We start from the raw sequence: 24,057 nt of genomic DNA on the forward strand, positions 1-24,057 counted from the left end.
TTAAATGAACATTTTTTTTTAAAAATTTTATTATTTGTGATATCATTGCTATAATTGGTGTTATCTAAATGTAACTTGAATTTATATTCGTATGTGTAAATCTTGGAGAACTTATTCTTGTTCAAAAAATGATACAGGAATAAGAACAGTTCAACACCATTTGATTTGTTTCCCACAAATTATTTAAAATCTTTTCTTTTTTCAAAATTGTTCTTTAAAATAGTTCCACCATATGCAGGCTCTGGTGCATATGGGTACGCCCTTTAGAAAACATAAATAAAATTTTTGATGACACCACTCTTTTATGGCATTTTTTAACTTTGTTTATCTTAGTTTAATTTTAGACATTTATTAGCAGACCAGTTTTTAATTAAATTTAAAATATAAAATTTAGTTAATAGTTAAAGTACTTGCACTGAAATCCGTTTAGCTTTCGCTACATAACATTTATTTTAAATTTATTTTTCTCATATTTAAGTGAATAAATTTTCTATCAATCATTTGAACTTCATTTTTGCTAAAGAATTGAAGTATTGATGATATTTTGGAATTCATGATCAACAAAAGATGAAAAACGATTTTTTTAAAGAGATATTTTAATTTTATCGACGGCTTAAGACCAGATTTATGCGTTTTATATTTTTTTTGTTTTATGCGTTTCTATTGTTTATTCAAATATTATTTCTATAATTTTGACCATCATTGGTATAAAGTAAAAAGGGTGATGATTGCTTTACTGTAACATCAATGCTTCATTGAGGTTCTATTTAATAATAAAGAAAAACTTCAGTGTACAGTTGAATAACTAAAATAAGAAATGGATGAACAAAATATGATGAGTCTTACGCGCTGCAGGCTAGCTTACTATCGATCATTTGCAATTCACTTTCGCAATTCACGACAATTCTGTTGATTTTTGTAAATTTAAGATCGGCAAAAGGTTTGAAACGCATTTTTTGGAAAAATTTCAAATTTATCAGAATTTTAGACTAATATATTAATAAATATAATATATTAATAAATATAATAAAATTATTTCCAAAAAATACTATAAATTCGATTTAAAACAAGGGATTCAAATTTTTTAAATAATATAGTGGTTTGGAAACCATAGAAGCTTTGATTATTTAACCTTAACAGTGATGCTCCTTGAATAAAATGGAAGAATCACAGAGTACAGCAGGGTTACAAAAATTTGATTGGAAAATGATTAAATAACTAGATTACAGGAAACCCCGGGTTTTTCATGATTGAACGCGCACTTCTAATTTGCACGCGCATGCGCGCTTCTAATTTGTAGTGAAATGCGCAATAACGTTCATAAGGAACAGTTGAAATGGAACAGTGCGAATGTCATCTAATTATGTTTTGTTTACGTTTTACATAGCTCAGTAGCATTCGAGCTAGAATAAAAGTTACCGCCGCGAAATATAGACCGTTTTTTGCTCCCGAAATAAAAGTTGTTTTTCGCCAAGTAGTGATTTTTTTGTAACCCGCGAGTTTCTTGATTGGATCCGAAAAGTTCTTCCGGGAGTGCATAAACATTTTGGTCCTTCGTAACCGGATACCACATCCCGTTTTCCCGGAGAATTTCGGTGGAGTAGTTTCGCGGTGGTTTTCAAATTGTGCTGCTGATTGGTGACGCGAAAATCGCCATCGCTAAAAAACTTTTCGCGGACAATAAAAAGTGGTCCCCTTTGTGCTGCTGGCTTGGGACGCGAAAAAATCGCCATCGCAAATTGATTGCCCAGCTCATCGAACAATTCGGCGAGTGTGATAAGTGCCTGAAAGTGTGAAAAAAGTGCATCGAGCCAGCTGGGAGTGAACCACGGCACCTAGGAAGGACATCACGAAGCTTGAAGGCAACCTCCAGGACATCGGACATCGTAGTTCATCACATAATTTGGGAAGTACTTGTGTTGTTGAGAAATAAAGATTGAGATTGCATGTGAGGTGTTTTTTCTTCGTTGCATGAGGTGTGCCCTTTTTAAATATAAGTTGGTCTTGGTTTGCGCTGGTTTTTTCTCCGTTGTTGTTCCGGTGGTTGTGCCCCCCTGCTGCAGTCAACAAGTTCGACGGTTTCGTCAATCGGGTTTCGCGGTTGTGTGGAACGTCGAGTAGATCGGGTACAGCTGTTAGTACTACAGTGCAGTTTGGTGATAGTGTTTTAATTTTGCATTGGACGAATTGGGCCGAACGGACTTCAGTTTTTTTACAAATTAAAACTTAGTGAAAATAAAAACCGTGAAAGTGAAAAAGTGCAACATGGCTAGAAACTTACAATCGCAGCTTAAAACTCTGCAAAAACGTGAACGACAAATAGTGCTTATGCTGGACAGTGTCGATCGGTTTTTGCAACACTATAATTCTGAACATGATGAGTGTCAATTAACTTCAAGGATTCAAGCTTTGGATCCAGTGTACAGTGAGTTTTACGAAGTGCGTGGAAAAATAGAGATTGCTTTGGAAGAGGCCGATGAAAAGCTGGACAAGGATTTGGAAGAGGACACTAAAAAGGAAGCAGAAAAGCAACGACAGGATGAGAACGAAAGGATTTTGCTGGAGTTTGAGGATCGATTTTTCGAGTTGAAGGGAATGCTCATGAAACTTCAATCGTCGAAAGCATCTCAGCCAAACGACGAGTCGAGATTCAGCCAAGATCGGTCCGCCCCATTTTCGCGTGTCAAGCTTCCAGAGATTCGACTTCCAACCTTCAACGGAAAGATCAAGGAATGGGTGACGTTCAGAGATAGCTTTCGGAGTCTCATTCATTGCAATCCTCAGCTAGGATCTACGGAGAAGTTCACGTATCTCAGGTCTGCCGTCACAGGTGATGCGTTGAAGGATATCGCATCCATTGAACTCACCGATGCCAACTATGATGTCGCTTGGGATATTTTGGAGGAGCGTTACGAGAATCGTAAGCTCATTGTGAAGGCTTACCTGGACGCTTTATTCGCTTTAGAACCACTGAAGAAAGAAGGCTACGACGGGCTGAATAATCTGATCACCGAGTTCGAGAAGAATCTTCAGATGTTGCAGAAGGTCGATGAAGAAACCGAAGGCTGGAGTACAATCCTGAGCTACATGCTGAGCGCCCGTCTTGATCCTGTTACTCTTCGAAATTGGGAAACACATCATAACAGCAAGGAAGTTCCCAGGTACGAAGACCTCAAGAAGTTTTTACGCAACTATTGTAGTGTTCTCCAATCTGTAGCGCCATCAAAAGGGTCAAGTTCAACAGACAACAAGCAATCCAGGAGTTCAGTGTGTAATACCGCATACAAGTCGTCGAATCGGTGTCCGTTCTGCAACGAGCCGTGGCATTCACCCTTCCACTGCCAGAAGTTCATGCGTCTAAAATTGTCTGAGCGTTTGGACGCGGTAAATCGAGCCAGAGTCTGCCGTAACTGTTTCCAGAGTGGTCATTTCGCAGCGAATTGCAGCCGAAGTACCTGTCGTCATTGTCATCAGAAGCATCATTCGTTAATCCACGCGTCGCGATCCTCCGTTCCACACCCGTTGAATCCGAAGCCGTATCAACAGTCAACGTCACAACCCATCGTTCAACAAGCATCGTTCCAACAGCCAAATCCACAACTCCAACCAACAAACACCGAGAACTTGCACACCTCAACACAAAATGCACCAACCACCTCACAACACACAAACACACAACAAACCTCAACACATAGTAACACCAGTCAAAATTATGTCGCACTTCCTGCTTCTCCTTCGAATAACATTATTCTGTCAACGGCTCTAATAAGAGTGGAAGATCGTCATGGCAACACGCTGATTGCTCGAGCTCTTCTTGATTCTTGTTCGCAACATTGCCTCATGACACGTGACTTCTCTCGCAAGCTGCGCTTCGTTGAATCACCCACGTTCCTGTCGGTCCAAGGTATTGGATCATCGCAAAGTGTTTCAACAAAGGCTGTAAGCGCTGAAATAACTCCCCGTTCGCCGAAGATGTCCCGCTTCCAGGAAACTGTGCAATTTTTCGTTTTACCAAAGCTCACTCTTCATTTGCCAACAACTTCGTTTGATCCATCCACTTTGCCGCTTCCTGATGCATCGCTCCTGGCAGATCCGTATTTCCATGAGTCGAGGCGCATAGAATAGTAATAATTGGCGCTGAATATTACATGGACTTGCTCACAAACGACAGACGGAAGATAACTGCAAACGGACCAACTCTACAAAAGACCGTATTCGGATGGATTGTCTCGGGTCGAGTATCAAGCGCAACACCATCCATTTCTCAGACTTATGTTTGCTCAATTGTAGATCTTCAAGATCAATTGATGAAGTTTTGGGAACTGGAAACCTGCCGCGTTAAAAGCGTCCTGTCGATAGAAGAATCGTTGTGTGAAAAGATCTTTCGAGAAACTACGATACGTGACACTGAAGGCCGATTCGTCGTTACACTTCCCAAGAAAGAGTCTGTGATTGATCAAATCGGCAACTCACTCACGAGAGCTGCTAGTCGTTTTACGGCACTGGAAAGGCGATTCGAAACCGATGCGGATTTGAAGAAGTTGTATGCTGCCTTCGTCCACGAATACCTTGCACTAGGGCACATGCAAGAAGTGTCAGACAAGTCGGATCTAGAAAAAGGCTACTACATACCGCATCTCCCTGTGTTTAAACCTGACAGTACGACGACAAAATTGCGGGTGGTGTTCGATGCATCATGCAAGTCATCCTCTGGTGTTTCGTTGAATGACGCTCTAATGGTGGGACCTGTCGTCCAGGATGAGCTGCTGGATATCACGCTACGCTTCAGGCTTCATCAGTACGCGATTGTAGCTGACATAGCCAAGATGTATCGAATGATCAAGGTGCAACGTGGGGATCATCGGTGGCAGAGAATTTTGTGGCGAGATTCAAGAGATGAGTCTGTTCGGACCTTCGAACTTAACACCGTTACTTACGGTACTTCCTCCGCCCCTTATCTTGCTACAAGGTGTCTGCAACAATTGTCCCAGGATGGAGCTGAGGAATATCCGATCGCAGCTGAGGTGCTCGCTTCTGCGTTCTACGTCGACGACATGCTGATTAGTGTCAAATCCATTGAGGAAGGAAAGCAACTTGTGCAGCAAATGATGAGCCTCATGGATTCTGCTGGAATGTCTCTCAGAAAGTACGTTTCTAACTGCTCGGAGATTCTACAAAATGTACCCTCCCATCTCTGTGATGAACGATTGGTTTGTGAGTTAGACTCAACCAGATCTACTGTGAAAACCCTTGGACTGCAGTGGCAGCCTAGCTCCGACGACTTCCGCTTCAGTACGATTTCTTGGGATGATAAAGCACCGATTACCAAGCGAAAAGTATTGTCAGACGTAGCACGGCTTTTCGATCCCTTAGGACTAGTTGGCCCCGTCGTAATCCAAGCTAAAATCTTTGTACAAGATCTGTGGAAACTCCAATGTGATTGGGATGAGGAACTGAGCGTTGAGCTTCAAGAGCAGTGGAGGGAGTATCGTCGAAATTTTGCAAGTTTAGACAGTTTGTCAGTGCCCCGTTGGGTTGGTTTGAGTCAGGAGACAAGAGTCGTAGAAATTCACGGATTTTGTGATGCGTCAGACAAAGCGTACGGAGCATGCTTATATGTCAGAACCGTTGATGCTAATGAGGAGATTCTAGTTCGACTGTTGACGGCGAAGTCGAGAGTAGCCCCTCTCGAAAACCTGAAGAAGAAAAAGAAGAGGCAATCTACGCCACGATTAGAATTGTCATCAGCTTTACTTCTCGCGCACCTTTATGAAAGAGTCTCCAGAAGCATCAAGTTGCAGTCAGCAAAATCCCACTTTTGGACTGATTCCATGATAGTTAAGTGTTGGCTATCATCCCCACCTTCGCGTTGGAAAGAGTTTGTAGCAAACCGAGTCTCCGAGATCCAACACATCACGGTCGCTGGAACATGGAATCACGTAGCAGGAGTTGAAAACCCGGCAGATATAATTTCCCGAGGCATGATTCCAGCACAGTTGCAGTATCAATCGCTGTGGTTTCTGTCGTGATTTTCGCACTCCATCTCACCACATACAACACACTACTTCAGGTTTCCGGGGTTTTCGAATGTAACTAAAAACACAACCGTTCCTGTTAACAACGTTGTACAAACTGATTTATTTCTCTTTACTTTCCATCCACCACCGTTTTTCGTTCCGTTAAATTTCCCTTTCTGCTAACGGCAGAATAGGGGCTCTCTTCCTCAGCCGTTTCTGTTCCCTTTTTTTGTTTCCTTTTCATCACAAACCAAATCACCTATCAGTGCTACTAGAAATTCTCTTATTTAAATTCTCAAATTTATTTTTTTTTCTCTTTATGATTTCAACCACCAATCTATTTTCCTACATCCTCTCTCGCTCCTACTCTAATGAAAAATGTTATACAAAAACATGTTTTTAAATTTTTCAGGCTTTTTTATGGTCCTACTTGGTCGGTTTGTTAAGTTCCCTTGGGCTGTTATTGATGGATTGGCCGAATTATTATCATGCTCATTCAAAAAGGGTTGCACGCATTCCTCTTCCGCATCATGGTTTCCGTCTGCATTGTTTATTATTTCGTCGTTATCTCCTGAATATTCTGAACCTGAAATGAAGAAAAATTAATATCGGCATTTTATAGATTAATAATATGTCTTTTTAGAGTCGGTTATACTACCGTTTATCGAATCATCTTCGAAATCAACAGCTGCTGGTGGTACCATTTTAACATCTCGAACGTTTCTTTCGTATTGAACTCCTCTGTCACTACGAATGACCACCTTGGCCCCTGTTCGTTTTAAAACAACATACTTTTCTTTGGAAAATGATGGATCCATTTTACTCTTTCTCGGAATCAGCATAGCCACTGTATCGCCTTCCTGTATTTCGGATTCGATAGCTCCTCTGCGAGCATCTGCGTATTTCTTGCTGATTAACTTTGATACTGCGTCACGATCACGAATTTCTTGAAGGTCAGTTTTATTCTCTCTAGCTTCCCAGAGACACGGGAATACACCACGGTACTGCCATCCGACTAATAGTTCGAATGGAGTGATTCCGAGTCGTGCGTGAGGCTTTCTTGTGTTATGAACATGGACGTACTCGTACAAGGCAGATTTCCAAGACCTTCCTTCATCCTTAGCAGCAGCTAAAGCCTTTAGCACTCCCTGATTTTGCCTCTCTATAGAACCGTTTGACTGCGGGCATAGTGGGATCGACTTTCGCACCTTTACTCCTTTGTTCTGCCAATACTCTTTAAATTCATCGCTTTGAAATGGGGGACCATTGTCGCTTTGAAGGATGAGTGGTAGACCCCATTGATAGAAAATCTCCGAAAGGGCACGATTAGTAGACTTTGCATCTGTCTGTCTCATTTCCACGACACACAAATATCGCGAATACGTATCAACAAGCATCAATAGCTCTCCGTAACCAAAACCATTTATTGACAAGAAGTCGACTTGTAGAATCTCCCACGGCCCTTCTGGGAGATCGCGGCTTGATAATGGAATCGGAGGATTTCTGCGCGATAATATAAAACAAGTTTTACAGTTCTTTACGAAAACATCAATCGCCTTATTCATGTTGGGCCACCAAAAGTATTCCCGCATTATCCGTTTCATTGCGCTGATACCAATATGGCCTTGATGAGCAGAATTCAGGGCAGAGGTTCGCAGTTCTTCCGGAAGTATGATCTTATCGTTTCTGAACAAAGTTGCACCAACAGCTCGAATTTCTTTTGAATGAGCTTGGAATTGAAGCAGGCTTGGTGGCCATTTGTCGGTAATGATAGCGTTTCGAACATCCTTTAAGATTTCATCTAATTCGGATGCTTTTTCAATATCTTGCCATGAAATATCAATAGCACCAGCGTTAATTGAATAGAGTAAATGTTTATCGCTTGTCTCATCGAAGGGTTCGTCAACTTGTGTTTTATCAATTAACCTTGAGAGCGCATCGGCAACATTCGAATGACCGGGTACTCGCTTTATTTCAAAAGTGTACGACTGCAGCCTTAGCGCCCAGGCTTCTGCTCTCGAAATCGACCTTTTACCCATTTTGTGTGAGTGACCAAAAATAAACTCATTAGCCTCTGAGTCTGTTCTAACCGTAAAGAATTTGCCTGTTAAGTAATATGCAAATCTTTCTATTGCCCAAACAACAGCAAGTGACTCTCGCTGAGTTTGTGGGTATTTCATTTCTACATCTGTTAATGCTTTGGATGCACATGATATTATACGAGGTACATCCTTATCATTAAACTGAACTAAAACAGCTCCTAGGCCTGATGGGGAGGCGTCCACGAAGAGTTCAGTTTTATCCGATTCCATGAAGTAACCCAAGCGTACTATTTCTTGCAATGCTTCATTTTTGAGAAAGTTAAATTCGAATTCCTCCGCAGAAGTCCAATAGAAACGATCGGACTTGGCCAAAGTTCTAAGTTTTTCCGTTTTGTCCGCGCGATGAAGTATAAATCTTTCTGTAAAATTGACGAGGCCTAGAAAGCTTTTGACTTCCTGGTGTGTCTCAGGTCTGCGAAACTGTCTGACTGCTCGAAGTTTCTCGTCCTCAACTTTCATTCCATTTTTGGATAATACGAATCCTAGGAATTTTACTGACTCTTGTGCAAACACACATTTCGCCATATTTATGCGAACATTGTGATTTCTCAAACGTTGAAGAGTTTCCTTAAGGTTTTCGTCGTGCTCACACTTGGTTTTTCCATACACGAGGATATCATCCAAGTAATTCCGGGTTCCCTTACACTCTGCCAGAACAACTGTTTGTAATATCTCTTGGAACACATCGGGTGCGTTACAGAGACCGAATGGCAAACGCACGAATCGATACATACCATTACCCGCGAAAAAATTGGTCAGGTGCCTTGAATTACTGTGTAATTCCACGTGGAAAAAAGCGCTTGTAAGATCAATTGTCGAGAACCAACACGCTCCATTAAGATCCGCCAATATTGATTCTAGCGTGGGCATTTTGAAAGGGGTACGTAATATACATCGATTTGGTCCCCTCAGGTCCACGACTAGTCTTATGTCCGATTTTCCTTTGGGAACGACGAGAAGAGATGAACAAAAAGATTTGTCCATTTCTTGAGTAACCTCTTCAATTATTCCGGAAGAAAGTAAATCTTGAAGCCTACGAGATGTCTCTTCCTTGAAAGCCGGCGGGATACTGGTAAAAACGTTTCGTGTTGGAGGAAGACTCTTGTCGTATGAAAGTTCAACTGGCGGTACATTAAATTTGGGAAACTGCTCTGAAGACACTGTACGTATTTCACCAGGAAATTCTCTAACAGCATTAACATAATCTCTTGAGTTTGATATAGGTACTTGCAACCCCAATTGGAGGACGCTATATCGGAGAGCAGTACTTCTACCTAACAACGCTCGACCATTTTGAACCGCATAAAACTTTTCCATAAAATAAGGACGATCCTGAGAAATAGAAAACTCCGCTACGAATGAAGCGATCACAGGTATTTCGTTAGGCGAGGCGTATGCCTTTAAAGGTACATCTGAGCCCATTGAAATGGAAAACAAAGATTGTCTGGAATCACTGTGATTCATTAGAAACTTGAAGTTCGAGTCGCTGATTGTATTAACTTCTGCTCCAGAATCAATGAGAAAACTTATAGGTACTCCAGCAATATAACCAGTTATTATTTCATCTGTTTTCTCAAGTGCGAAACAACCAACAGAACCAACTCTTGATCCGACATTCTGAAATAATCAGTAACAAAAACTTTCAGAACAACAATTCGTCTTTATTTCATTTATTCCAATTCATGAAGGGGAAAAAATATAACAAAAAAAACAAATAACTGTTAGTTGTATCAATTCATTCTGCACTTACATTATCCTCAACAATCTTTTCATCTTCGTACATTGATACTGCAGCAATTTTCGGAATTTTCGACTGCGGTCCACCTGATTTATTAAAATCGGACCGCGAAGTAGATGACGATCCTGGGCAGACACGTTCAAGATGACCCTCTTCGTTACAACTTCTACAGACCTTGAACCGTGCAGAACATTCATGAGCCTCATGAAACTTGCTAGTACATCTCCAACAAGCATGATTCAACATAAAACCTTGAGACGTTTCAGGTGATGACCAATTCGTCCTATTATAAGCACTTCGCTGAAAATTAAGAGTCCGCATGTATCCGTTATTACCATCTATGCGATTATTCAAGGAGTGTCCTGGATTGGGTTGAGTCGACCGTATTCCTCCTCTGTTATAACGAAAGCCACCTCGATAACCTCCTCGATAACCACCTCTGTTGTTTCCAAACCCTGATCGTTGTGGCTGCTGCGTAATGGCCGCTACCTCGACTTGTTTTACCTGGTTGCTATGTGTAGCGTAAATACTTTCGTGCATCTTTTCTACCTCTATCGAGCGAACTTTGTCCAACAAATCGATGTAGCTGCCCCCTTTTCTTAAAATTTTCCTAGCAACCTCTCTGACCTTTGCATTTGTCGCATGGAACTGGATAACATCGGTAACGCTTTCAACCAATCTGTTCTCGTCGAAATCGCACACTTTTGCAGCCTCGATAATGCGTTTTACGTATTTGAAATCGGGTTCATCTTTGTTCTGTGTCATAGTACGTAGTTTTTCGCGTTGCATGAAAGCATACTCACGAGAGCCAAAATAGCTACACAAGCGATGCATTGCATTCGAATAAGGGGCGGTTGTGATATCAGGTGTATTAAAATTTGTTTTTGTGTTATCTAACACATCCAAGAGCTTTCGACCAGCCCTTATACGGAACACATTCATTTTTGTGAACTCATCGCTTATCCCGGTTAAAAGCATCGAAGATTCCAGATGATCTTTCCATTGATTGAAAGTCTTCTTATCAATTTCTCCATCATCAGAAACCGGTTTACATTCCGGGACGCTTAGCGAGGCGAAAGACAAGTTGTTAATAGATGAAGACAAGGAGAACGAAGCTTCATTAAAATTGTGTCCCTGATACTCTTCTCGCATTGTTGAATGTCTCGGTGTTGATGGTTCACCATGTGACTCGAGAAACATTTTATTACGACGACGAGCTTTCTTAAGCTTAGAGAGTAATTCATCTTTCTGTGTCTTTTCTGCTGCTAAAGCTTGTTCCAATCTGCGAATTTTCGATTTAGAATTTTTCTTTTCCCTATTTGAAGAGAGAGAAATACGAAAACATTCTAGTTGTAATATAATTGTTGAATGTTTATCAGCACAAGTGTAACTGAAACATATTCGATTGTGCAAAAAAAAAAATTTTTTATATGTATTCGTAGAACAATACATTTGCGAGTTTTTAACGGTTTCAAGCAGAAAATTTTTCTCTTTCAAAATATTTGATAAAATCTTACAATTTAAACATCTTCAAAACATTTAAAATCTTTTCTTTTAGTTACTACCACTATTTACAAAAATATTTTCAAAACTCTTGTTTAGCAAAGTATACTGCAACTTTTAAATTCATTCATTTTAACAATTTTGTCGCTCGAGACTTTTATTTGTAATTTTCAGTTGATATTATGCTAATAACCGTTATAGATGACAGTAGTTTCTCATTTCATTTGCCACTCGAGGCTTTTAGTCTATTAAAACTTTTTCTTTTTTTTTTTTTATATATATATATATATTTTCAAAATATCATAAATGTTTATACCCGATTCTCACAGTAAATTTTTCAACAGTTTGCCACTCGAGGCTTCTATTTAAAATTTTCTTGTTCTTATTGCCACTCGAGGCTTTATTTACTGCTGTTTTGATTTTATTTATCCTTTTAAATTAATATTTTCAAAACCCTTGTTTACAAAGATTACCGTTACTATTTGAAGCGTAATGCAAATCAAAATGCCTGTGCCTTGAAATTTTTAACACATTTCGCCACTCAAGGCCACTCTAGTCATTTATAACTTCAAAACTCTTGTTTCATAAAGATAACTGTTGCCACTCGAGGCTTCCAGTGAAACATAGATTTTAAATATCCTGCCTCTCGAGGCTTCTGTTTGTAATTTTTAGTTCATATTGCCACTCGAGGCTTCTAGTCAATTACAACTTAATTATCTAACATATTCTCGACACTCTTGTTTCTCAAGGATTATTATTGCCACTCGAGGCTTACAGAAGCAGCATAGTGCTGCCTCATTGAAAGTTTATTTTTCAATATAATTTTGCCACTCAAGGTTTTTTTATATTTGTAACTTTTTAGGTCATATTGCCACTCGAGGCCTTTAGTTTATTACAACTTATTTTTTTAATATATTATCAAAACTTTTGTACTTTTGCCACTCGAGGCTTGCAGTGAAGTAAAATCTGCATTTATTTTAACTATTTTGCCACTCGAGGCTTATATTTACAATTGTTCAGTTCATATTGCCACTCGAGGCTTTTAGTCAATTAATACTTTAAAAATTTAACATTTCACTCTGTTTTTCAAGATAACTATTGCCACTCGAGGCGTTTAGACAATTACAACTTTATCTATTTGAATATATTTTCAAAACTCTTGTACTGTTGCCACTCGAAGCTACTTACGGTGAAGTAAAATACTGCAAATTTTGCTAGATTTTAATTCATTTTAACTATTCTGCCACTCGGGGCTTTTAATAGTAATTTCTCATTTCACTCGAGGCTTTTAGTCAATTACAGCTTTCAATTTTTTTAAATAAATTCTCCTAACAATTGTTTTTCAAAGATAACTTTTGCCACTCGAGGCTTACAGTAGAGCATAATACTGTTGAAGGAATTTTTTTTTTTTATTATATTTTGCCACTCGAGGCTTTTTTTCCATAACTTTCAAGTAATATTGCCACTCGGGGCTTTAAGTTAATTTCAAGTTGAAATTTTCAACTTAATTTTTTTTTTAAATATTTTCAAAACTCATTTAAAATTGCCACTCGAGGCTTACAGTGAAGTGAAATACTGCAACTACGATTTTAATTCATTTAAACTATTTTGCCACTCGAGGCATTTATTTGTAATTTTTCAGATTATATTTTTATATTTTGCCACTCGAGGCTTTTTATTCATAACTTTCAAGTAATATTGCCACTCGGGGCTTTAAGTTAATTTCAAGTTGAAATTTTCAACATTATTTTTTTTATATATTTTCAAAACTCATTTAAAATTGCCACTCGAGGCTTACAGTGAAGTGAAATACTGCAACTACGATTTTTATTCATTTGAACTATTTTGCCACTCGAGGCAAAATATTTTTTTTGTTTTTGTATATTTTTAATATTTTTTTTTTAAATATTTTTTATATATTTTCAAAACTCATTTAAAATTGCCACTCGAGGCTTACAGTGAAGTGAATTACTGCAACTACGATTTTAATTCATTTGAACTATTTTGCCACTCGAGGCATTTATTTGTAATTTTTCAGATCATATTGCCATTCGAGGTCTTGTGTCAGATACAAATTCATTATTATTTTTGAATATAGTAACACAATTGTTTTTTTTTGTACTGATAATGGTTGCCACTCAAGGCTTACAGTACAGCAAAATTCTGCGCATTGAAAATTACGCCGTTTATTTTGCTTCTACAGACTTTTTATTTTCAATTTTTTTGTGTTCTAAATCGAGACTTTTTATAAATTGCATGTTTAATTTTTTTTTTTATCGCTTTTCAAAATTTTTCATGTTTTGAATTTCATGATATTTTGACTTCTTAATCCGTCTTAATAGTTCTCGCAAAAAGAAATCAACTAAATTCAAATTTCTATATTAATCATTTCTTGATCCGTCTTATTAGTTCTCGCAACAAGAAATCAAATTCATTTAAATTAATCTTTTGATTTCTCAATCCGTCTTATTAGTTCTCGCAAAGAGAAATCAAAATCATTCAAAAGTTAAAAAAAAGTTAAAGAAAATTATTTTTTGTCTGATTTCTTAATCCGTCTTATTAGTTCTCGCAAAAAGAAATCAAACTGAAATCAACTTTTACACTTACTGTAAAAAAATATTTTCATTTCCATAATTTTGTCAGCCTGAAAAGCAAAATTCGAATTTCAAAACTGAAATAAAAATTACAAAATGTTTCCATCATTTGATAAAATTGACCGTTATATTTTTCAATATGCCAATATCGAAGCACAACCGCCATCTTTGCTTCTTCTAGCACAAATAATCACTCATTTAACACATCAAATAATCACTGGTATCCAATTCATCTTATTTTCTTTATTGTCTGTAAGATTCCTAACCGTTGAATTATTTCTGATTCTCAATTTTTGCTACTGATTCACAAATTTGTCTGCCAATCTATTTTTAACTTACCGCCATCTTTTCCAGCGCAAATTATCACTCGTTAAAAAGTTTGAAAAAACACTTCGCTCATCAATAATTTATTTCCAATTCGATTGTATGTGCACTATCTCGCTAAGAGCTACTTACATGTTGGGAGCTTTTGTTCCGCCACCGACGCTTGCGCCATTGTCGTGATTTTCGCACTCCATCTCACCACATACAACACACTACTTCAGGTTTCCGGGGTTTTCGAATGTAACTAAAAACACAACCGTTCCTGTTAACAACGTTGTACAAACTGATTTACTGCCGCTCATAGCAAGTCCGTCCCATTTGCATTTTCATCATTTTTCAGTTTATCGCTGGAATCACTTTTATTTTATCTGTAGTTTCAAGAGAAAACTTTGTTTTCAGAACTTTGTTCTGATGAACATTGAAAAAAACCTCAAGTAATTTTGTCCCATTGAACAAATGATCGCTAGTCGGTCCCATATGGCATAAATCATAGCATGTCAGTCCCACTGCCATAAGGGCCCAGCAAAAAATTTTCAACAGAATCAAAACAAAAAAATTATTATTATAAAACGAAAATCTTTCATTGGCCGTTGCAGTGACAGATTCTGTTGATTATTTCGTATATAAACGCATACAAGTACTGATTTACCGTTGGACTTTTTACGATTTTTCAATGCCGTTTTTCTCATTTCAACAAAAAAGCAAATGGGACGGACTTGCTATGAGCGGCAGTTTATTTCTCTTTACTTTCCATCCACCACCGTTTTTCGTTCCGTTAAATTTCCCTTTCTGCTAACGGCAGAATAGGGGCTCTCTTCCTCAGCCGTTTCTGTTCCCTTTTTTTGTTTCCTTTTCATCACAAACCAAATCACCTATCAGTGCTACTAGAAATTCTCTTATTTAAATTCTCAAATTTATTTTTTTTTCTCTTTATGATTTCAACCACCAATCTATTTTCCTACAGTTTCAAGGCCCATCTTGGTTGAGGCTTGAAGAGAAACACTGGCCCCAGAATGTGAACGTCGTTGAGGAGTCGTTAGAGAAGTCATCGTTGGAAGAAAAGGCGAGTACCACGGCTGTAGCACAGGTTGTAGAACCAAGCGAAGTATTTGGATGGAGATCCTCTTACATAGAGCTAATGCGCCTTGTGGCATGGATGCGACGATTTCGATTCAACTCTCAGATTGCGCATAGAGATATTAAAAGAAGTGGTGCCCTGACTCTCACAGAACTCGATGAATCGCTAAAGACGCTTGTACGAATCGCTCAGAAAGAGAGCTTTCCGAAAGAGTACTGTGATTTGAAGAACAATCGTCCGATTTCACCGTCATCAAAACTGATGACATTGACGCCGGAGATGGTAGATGGGTTAATCCGGATTGGCGGCCGGCTCCGACATGCATCGATTTCCGATAACCGAAAGCACCCGTACATCTTGGATCATCGACATCCGTTTACCGAAACAGTGATGACATACTATCACCGAAAGTTGTTTCACGCAGGTCAACAGCTTCTCATTGCTGCAGTTAGAGATCAATTCTGGCCAACGCACATCGGAACCCTTGCTCGCTCTGTGATCTTCAAATGTGTCCCTTGCTTTCGCGTGAAACCCAAGATCCAGGAACAGATCATGGCAGATCTACCAGTTGAACGAGTGACTCAGTGCCCAGTTTTTGAGAGAGTTGGTGTGGATTACTGTGGGCCATTTTTTGTAACGTATCCTCAGCGAAAATGTCGGCCTGTCAAGGTTTTCATCGCTATCTACGTTTGCCTTGTGACAAAGGCTGTGCACATGGAAGTGGCTTCAGATTTGTCCACGCAAGGTTTCCTTGCCACTTTTCAACGGTTTTGTAGTCGTCGAGGTGCTCCTCGGTTGGTGATGTGCGACAATGCGAAGAATTTTGTTGGAGCAAAACGTGTTCTGGACGAAGTTCACGGGTTGTTCATCAGCAAGCAGTTCCAAAACACGGTGGTTGATTACGCAGCAAACCAAGGCATCGAGTTTCATTTCATCCCTGCACGCTCGCCAAATTTTGGAGGACTTTGGGAATCTGCAGTGAAATCGTTTAAAACTTTGCTCAAACGGACAGTTGGACAGCGCTCGCTTGGACACGAGGAGTTCCAGACAATCGTGGTGAAGATTGAGGCAGCATTGAACTCCAGACCTATCACCGAACTCAGCAATGATCCTGATGACTTCGAACCGCTCACACCAGGACATTTCCTGGTGCAAAAGAAAATGACTGCTCTCCCTGAACGCGATTTGAAGGACGTACCGGAGTCGAGACTGAAGGTCTGGCAGAGAATGGAGCAGATTTCCCAGAATCTGTGGGCGAAGTGGTCGACTCAGTACCTGTCTAACCTCAACAACCGAACGAAGTGGACTAAGAAGAAGGACAACATCAAAATCGGCACCTTGGTCATACTGAAGGAGGAAAATTTCCCGCCTCTGCAGTGGCCCATGGCACGAGTAGTAGACCTGCACCCTGGTACAGATGGAAACATACGCGTTGTTCGCACACAGAACGGCACATACAAGAGAGGCATTTCGAAAATTTGCGTGTTACCCATCCGTGACAACCTACAATCGTCAGAAGAGGAGAACCTGGACTCCTCCACCGGCGGAGATCAATAGATCTCCGCCTTCCCAGTTAAGTTATGTGTTTGTTTGAATTTCAAAAAGCTCACCGAATTTCTTTTCCATAGAGTTACGATGCCTCCTAAACTCAGACAACTCTGAGACATCCCATGTGGATAGCACTTTCACCTGGATTGAGGTAATCTGTTTTGTTTCGGTGGTGGTCAGTCGTATGTTTGCATGCATGAGTAAAGCCTGAATACTCGTCGCCTTTCGGCCTGTTTTTAAACAGTCCCACGTCGTAACAGTCTGTTGCGAAGTGTATCGCAGTGTCAATCTGCGGAAGTCCCGTTCATCTCTAATTGAGATCCCCGTTTTGATATTTTGAGGAAAAGTGGTGCCAATGAAGAGGGAGAAGACTAGTATTCGCCCCCTGAACGCCTGCGCAGTGGTCATGGACAGGTTTGGCCAACCCCGACGTGCTCACCCAGCGTAGAAGTTCGCCAGCAGCATCACCAACCAGAGATCATCAACTCGAAGTCCAGCGCGTAACAGATGGAGGTCATCACACGCCATAGGGCGTCCGCGGAGGCCCGGAGGCCTCCGCTCCAGGGAAGTCGTTTTGTGAAACATAAATTCAATTTAATTAGCACCCTCTCATCTGATTACATAGATTTGTCGTCGCCCACCGAAGCCAATCATCCGTTTCAACGTCATCGTATGAGTACGGTGACCCCAAAGTTCAGCAAGATTCGTCCGCAGTCGTAACCACGTTGTAGTCCAGGAAGCAAGAGTTCGAGCAGAAATTCCACCAACACATTCGTCATCACTATCAGTCCGTCATCCGTAGATCACCGAAGAGGTTGCGCAGCATCATTTTTTCGAAGGTAAATGCACTTTAGTATGTGTTCGTCGAAGCACATTGCAGTACTACACACCTTAAGAGAATTTTTATCCTCTTCTAGGTGATCAGCAGCAGCAGTCATCAATCATCTGGCTTGGTTCGATCCATCGTACAGTCCGACCTACCCGAGAACCCCGAAGTACACCGCAGTGAAGGTTAACAGTTCCGTCTGATTATGGTTCAGACCCACTCCGATACGAGTTGCTACTCGTCACCAGCTCGTGTATACACAACATCAATAATTTTAAGACTAGATTGTAATTTCTTAAACATTAGGAAACGAAGAAATTTTAGTTATAATTGAAATGATATTTCAAGACGGCCGGCATGAACGCGCACTTCTAATTTGCACGCGCATGCGCGCTTCTAATTTGTAGTGAAATGCGCAATAACGTTCATAAGGAACAGTTGAAATGGAACAGTGCGAATGTCATCTAATTATGTTTTGTTTACGTTTTACATAGCTCAGTAGCATTCGAGCTAGAATAAAAGTTACCGCCGCGAAATATAGACCGTTTTTTGCTCCCGAAATAAAAGTTGTTTTTCGCCAAGTAGTGATTTTTTTGTAACCCGCGAGTTTCTTGATTGGATCCGAAAAGTTCTTCCGGGAGTGCATAAACAATGATCATTGTATCAAAAAACAGTAACAAATTGAACTAGATTGAACTGCTGTAGCGATTTGCTTTGAGTCTGAAGTGCAGATAGAATTTTGAGACAATTAAATCAGGAGAAGTATAAAAACTAATTTTTCTTTAAAAATTGTTTTAAACGGATCGTTTACTTTTGAATATTGATTTTCTTAATTTATAAAAGCTTCGGTTAAGACAAACGTTTCTACTCTAGATCGCATCACGATAAGTGTTTTCACAAAAAAAAGTTATAGCGCTTCCTAGTGTTAACTGATTTTCCTCAACATTCAGTATTTTTTAAATAAAATTCCCTCCAGTGTTGCCACAATCAGGAAATCTAATGACAGCAATGGATTCAGATGGATTCATATAAGGATTTAAATTATTCTAGATAGTTCTAATAATTTCAGATAATTTGACTCTCTCAGACTGCTGACAGGATTTGCCAGCCAATATTGAATTTTAAGGATTAGAATATACTTTTTTGGCATATTTTTACGTTTAAACAGCTCTGTTACTAATTAAAATAAAAAAGAAAAAAAAAGGGTTTCAAAGTTTCTGATGACATTGTTGAGTTATTTGTTTAATTTAAAAGTAGTGAAAGTCAAAATTAAGATAATAAGCATCTGTGAAATTATAAAATACTAAAAATATATTTATTTTTTAAAAAATTCAAATAGAAAATTTTCAAAAAAATGTTTTGTATGGGGAGTCACCGACAGAATATTTTAATTTTTGGTGAAAATGAACCGGAAAAAGCTCTAATTTCAGCCCATGCAAAAATTAGCGTTACTGTATTTTTTTTCTTTAAGTCCTTCTACGAAACACACCGTGTATAATATATAAACATATCGGTTTCCACCTTTTCTTGTGCGCTTACTCGCAATTAATTATTGAAACAAGTTCCACTGCACTTGGATTTCTTCTTTCTGCTTCGCGAAATTAGGTTCTGATTTCTAGATCCGAATCAGCCAGATTCTGGGCTGCCATTCCTGTTTTACTGTTGAATTTTTGGGATATGTTGGTTTAATCCATTTTGGCGCCACATTGCAGCAGACATTGAGTGCTTTGCATTACGAAGGTCACTGCTCTGGCAGGTTAAACACTTCCAGTTCGATTCCGCGCTGGTATTTGACCCAGAAACAGCTATCCTCTTTTACTCGTGCAGATTGAGGGTGGTGCAAGGATACTGTGACTCGTTACAGAATTGTTCTTGGTCGGATGCTGCGACTGAGTATCGAAATCTTGGTGGTGAATCTTTTTCCGCCGTTTATGCCTTCACCTGAAGCGTTGGATTCTTCAATTCCTGGAAAATAAAATTTATTTTTATTATAATTTTTAGTCAAAGAGTATTAAAAATAAACTTACCATCGAAACGACACCATCGCGTATCGATCCTCTTGTAGTGATTCCTTGACCTGCAGAGGGGCTTGGGCACATGTTCGACGGCTTCGATGACAAACTGGAAAACTATAGATAACAAAAACATAATTTTAATTTTATTGATTATGCTTATAGCAATAGTAAACTTACTGCTTAAACAAAGTACATGACTAGTGGAAGCCTTTTGTGCTAGCCTGTCTCAGGGGACCGTTAAAGAGAGTCGCGTGGTCGGCCTGCCTTCTTCCATCTGATCTGCCGCGGGCCTCGTCGTGTTGCCGAATTTTCTCTTGGCTTGGGACTTGTATTGTGGTGACGACTATCAGGAGTTGCGTCCCAGTGCCCCGCTTGTTTCTCGGTGACGGGCTTTGTGAACGCTTTGTTTTTTTTTCAATTGAAAATTGATTTTGAGCAGACCACCGGCGGCCGCAGTTGTCAAATTTTTTCTTAGGAGCTCCGGCGCTGTTCGTAAACAAAAAAATGAATGGGTTAAGGAAATGGAAACAAACACGGGATATTTGCAACCGGGGCACCGAGCATCGGTGTTTTATATACAGGTTCTCGGGTGCTGTTTGTTGGATGGATTTCAGACATGGGCAGTCTCAGCGCTGTTGAGACTACGATCAGAGAAATGTTGACTGCATCTACCTACATCTAGTGACCACTAGAAAGCCCTGTAGCTTCCAATGGATCTTGGGGAATCTTTTCCGGAGCCATCTCATGGGGGAAGGGAATAAGTGCCAGCTGCTGCGATTCCATTCCGGCACCGTTCTTTCAGTTAGCGGTATGCCTGGTAGTGGTTAGCGCTAGAAAATATATGTAACACTATTTAAAAACATTTCAAGCATGATCAAATATTTAAAAACTTACTGCGTTTCGTAGAAAACAAAAAGTTTCTGCTCACTTTAACAAGATCAAAACACGCACGCCATTTTGTTTACTATATGTCTGTTCAATCAACTCTAGTCGAAACGGGTCGAAACAAGTAGAAATGGATTGACAGTTGATCACCTGTCTCTTTCCAATTGACTTCGACCGATTTCTACCAAGTCGAAGCTAATCTTGCTGCCGAGCTGGATTGGTTTCGACTAGTTTCAACTTGCTCCATTGAACAACGACCTGACTAGTTTCGACCAAAACATTGGCTCGTTGAACATCTATCAGTTAACAGAAACCAGTTCTTCTTCTTCTTCTTCTTCTTCGTTTTAATGTTTTGGCCAGAGAACGTTACTCTATAACACCACTAACTTGACTATGACTATTTTTTCGTGTTACAGAAACCAGTTGAAACCGATTTTTACTAACGATTGAACGAAGCTTATGCTTTAGGCCCGTTCAACAGCCAATTGAAATTGGTTTCAATCGATTTCGATTGGTAAATTGTTGTTCACTCAGCCAATGTTTTGGTCGGAACTAATCCAATTGACGTTCAATGAAGCCAATCGGAATCGATCGAAACCAATCGAAATCGATCAAGCCCAAGAGCAGGATTCATTTCTATCGGTTTCTATCGCACTAACACAAATGCAGTTGTTTACTGTCAAAAAACAGCTGATTCGGTTTGGTTTTTAATTTTCAAAATTGAAACTGATGTCATTCGTTAGTTAGTGTGATTCGTACAAATGAAACTGGAGTCAATCGGTGCAGCGTCGGTGTTGCTGTGCCAGTGATGTTGTGTAAGAGGTGCTGTGCTGGTGGTGCAGGTGGTGTGGTGTCATTTGATTCGGTGTTCTCTGTCGGGTGCTGAGTCGGTGATGCTGTGCCACTCGTGCTATGTCGGTGGTGCTGTGCCACTCGTGCTAAGTTGGTGGTGCTGTGCCACTCGTGCTAAGTCGGTGGTGCTGCCAGTCGTGCTGTGTCGGTGGTGCTAGTGTTGGAATGGTGTCTAGCAATTGCTAGAGACAAAAACAGCTGTTTCGTTTCTGTGGACCGTGCAGGTGCTAGTGAAAGTGGTGTCGGTCTATGTCTCGTCGGCAGTTATGTGTCAGAGGTGCTGTGTCAGTGATGTAGTTTTAGTAGCATTATTCAATGCAGTTGCTGCACCGAAGCAAAAGTGAAATTTAATACAATAAGGTTAAAATAATTAAATACATATTTTGAACAACAGAAGAAATTTATTTTTAATTACAATATTTCCATATTCCTAAAGTCATAATACAATATTAATTATGGAGGTGCACATTTTTGAAAAATATCCGGTGAACCGGTAAAAATGACATATTTCGTTAACTTAAATATTTGAAAAAAAGCTGCAAATTATGTTTTCCTATTTCTGAGATTATTTGGCCCTTCTGTAGCCTAGAATGGCTCCACCACTCCTCAACCGGAACCAAGCCTGGATGGTAGACATCTTTTAATTATCGAGGTGATTGGGGACCTAAACAAAAACAATAATTACTTTTTCTCATAACCTACTAAAATAAAAAAATAAAATACAAACCTTTTTCTGTTTTAAAATTCTTGTGCCTCTGATAAACTTCCATCAGTGGCTTTCGGATTTGTTTTTATCTGCCTACCGACTTGTTTTGGCAGCAGTCATCCATCTCTAAGGAATATCATGCCCAGAACCGTTTTTGTACTGGAAAACGAAAACCACGTCAGTTAAATAACGATGACAAACGAAGTTATCGGAGAAAATAATCTGTCTGAAATTCTTGAAATATGGCGAACACAATGGGTATGTTTGATTTGAGTTTATTTGCCTAAAACTTTTTGCATTATGCTTAAAGAATCTCGAAACCTCAAAAAGCACAGCTGAATAAGAAAATGACAACAAACATAGCGTGTTAGTATTAGTGAATGGCTGTTCAATCAACAGCCTAATAGAAATCGATCGAAGTCAATTGAAAAAACAGCTGATCAACTGTCAATCCATTTCAATTGATTTCGATTGGGTTTCGTTGAACACACCCTTTGTTGAGTCTGTTGAGTGAAGACACACGACACACTCAGATTCATCCCGCGTTTTGTTTTAAGGATTATTACACGTATCTTTCACAAATATTTTTATATCATTTTAAGCGAAGACACATGAAAAATAGAAAAGTTAGTTATAAATGAGAAGATTTGCGAACGATTAATCGAATCGTCACTATTCATGTAATCAGAACAGAATAATATTAATGATTACGTGTATGATATTTGATTATGCGGGTAGCCGGTGCCGTTGTTGATCATCACATCAGGTCGACGAGGCAGCTCGTTGAGAGTCTTGACGCTGATACCAGGTATGTGTTGCTGGTTCAGCTCCCAATAATCTGCATAGGGACAATTAGATTCCGGCATCCTGTTAGGAAGAAAGAAATTTAAAATTAATTTTTGTTTTCTTGTTCCGATTTGGAATAAGAACTTACCTTCGGAGATATCTGGACCAGCAGATGTCTGTTCCACAGCTGCTCCAGTTGTTGAACATGGCCGCGACCCGACTTCGCAGGAAGAGGTATCGATAATCGTCCTTGTTCTGTGGCGATGCCAATTTTTTCTTTCCGACTCTATTCCAGGCGGCTGCTCGAAATTAACTCAATTGGCGCCATTTTGAAAATTTTGAAATCATCGACAGACAAATTCGATGATTTTTTGGCGGTTTTACACGCTTAATTTTAAAAAGTCACACTGTATATTTTTAACACATTAAAATTATGTGTAAAATAGATAAATATTATCCGACTCAAATGAAATCTATATGTAGAACAATTTCTGAAGCGTATGTGTGGAAAAACATACGATTTAAGTGTCAATTTTTTGTAGTGTAGAAGTTACCTTTTTGGCTTTCACGAGCGTTCAACTTTGCTAACTCGGTAAATTTTACCTTTTCATTATTTTCCGTGTACTTATATAAGCCCTGCACAAAACTTTTCCGTGTATGGCGAAGGTTCGTTTCATTCTGCTGCTCAACTCCAATGAGGTACACTTTCACTCTTTCCACCACATTGGCTCAACTCTACACTGTTACTCGGTTGCATTTTTTGTTCTCCTAAATCTCTCCACAGTTGCGCCATTGGGTTCTGCCATTGCTGCTAGTTTTTTTAAAAGGTGTAAAATGATTTAACTTAATCAATTTACCATCGAGCGTTAGCTTTTTTTATATCTACCTGGTTGTTTTTTTTTCCATAGATTTCTTTTGACATGAAAAACGATTCATAATAAAAATAATTATTATTATTATTTAGGCGCTTTGGTTCATCCAGTTCATCAAATTAGTCAAATTAAAAAAAATCGTGTAGAATATCGGCAACACTGTTACACTACGAAGAAGGGGCGAAATTTCGCTCCGCTTTGACAAATAAAA

At 39.3% G+C, this 24,057-nt stretch overlaps 4 protein-coding genes across 4 annotated transcripts; 2 read left to right on the forward strand and 2 right to left on the reverse strand.

Moving 5' to 3' along the window:
* The first annotated feature begins 4,148 nt into the window (after positions 1–4,148).
* Positions 4,149–6,029, forward strand: LOC129752750 (uncharacterized). Its single transcript, XM_055748521.1, has one exon. It carries the CDS (start codon positions 4,149–4,151, stop codon positions 6,027–6,029), a length of 1,881 nt encoding a protein of 626 aa, XP_055604496.1.
* Positions 6,030–6,362: 333 nt separating this feature from the next.
* Positions 6,363–8,153, reverse strand: LOC129751094 (uncharacterized protein K02A2.6-like). The gene is made up of 2 exons (XM_055746385.1): positions 6,676–8,153; positions 6,363–6,603 (listed from the first exon to the last, which is right to left on the reverse strand). The coding sequence occupies exons 1-2, from the start codon at positions 8,054–8,056 to the stop codon at positions 6,386–6,388; spliced, it is 1,599 nt and encodes a 532-aa protein (XP_055602360.1). The 5' UTR covers positions 8,057–8,153; the 3' UTR covers positions 6,363–6,385.
* Positions 8,154–9,500: 1,347 nt separating this feature from the next.
* On the reverse strand, positions 9,501–14,506 carry LOC129752751 (uncharacterized). Its single transcript, XM_055748522.1, has 4 exons — positions 14,411–14,506; positions 9,870–11,172; positions 9,574–9,736; positions 9,501–9,517 (listed from the first exon to the last, which is right to left on the reverse strand). The coding sequence occupies exons 1-4, from the start codon at positions 14,470–14,472 to the stop codon at positions 9,501–9,503; spliced, it is 1,545 nt and encodes a 514-aa protein (XP_055604497.1). The 5' UTR covers positions 14,473–14,506.
* A 910-nt stretch (positions 14,507–15,416) lies between these two features.
* Positions 15,417–16,913, forward strand: LOC129752753 (uncharacterized). The gene has a single exon (XM_055748523.1). The coding sequence runs from the start codon at positions 15,417–15,419 to the stop codon at positions 16,911–16,913; it is 1,497 nt and encodes a 498-aa protein (XP_055604498.1).
* Positions 16,914–24,057: the final 7,144 nt, after the last annotated feature.

Source organism: Uranotaenia lowii, chromosome 3, assembly GCF_029784155.1.
Source record: "Uranotaenia lowii strain MFRU-FL chromosome 3, ASM2978415v1, whole genome shotgun sequence".
Lineage (NCBI taxonomy): Eukaryota > Metazoa > Arthropoda > Insecta > Diptera > Culicidae > Uranotaenia > Uranotaenia lowii.

Coding starts and splice junctions, on each gene's coding strand:
- LOC129752753 (XM_055748523.1), top strand. CDS start 15,417: ATGCGCCTTGTGGCATGGATGCGACGATTTCGATTCAACTCTCAGATT.
- LOC129751094 (XM_055746385.1), bottom strand. CDS start 8,056: ATGGGTAAAAGGTCGATTTCGAGAGCAGAAGCCTGGGCGCTAAGGCTG. Junction 6,604..6,675: donor CGAAGATGATTCGATAAACG/GTAGTATAACCG, acceptor TCTTCATTTCAG/GTTCAGAATATTCAGGAGAT.
- LOC129752751 (XM_055748522.1), bottom strand. CDS start 14,472: ATGGAGTGCGAAAATCACGACAATGGCGCAAGCGTCGGTGGCGGAACA. Junction 11,173..14,410: donor GGAACAAAAGCTCCCAACAT/GTAAGTAGCTCT, acceptor CTCTTCAAATAG/GGAAAAGAAAAATTCTAAAT. Junction 9,737..9,869: donor AAAAGATTGTTGAGGATAAT/GTAAGTGCAGAA, acceptor TGATTATTTCAG/AATGTCGGATCAAGAGTTGG.
- LOC129752750 (XM_055748521.1), top strand. CDS start 4,149: ATGGACTTGCTCACAAACGACAGACGGAAGATAACTGCAAACGGACCA.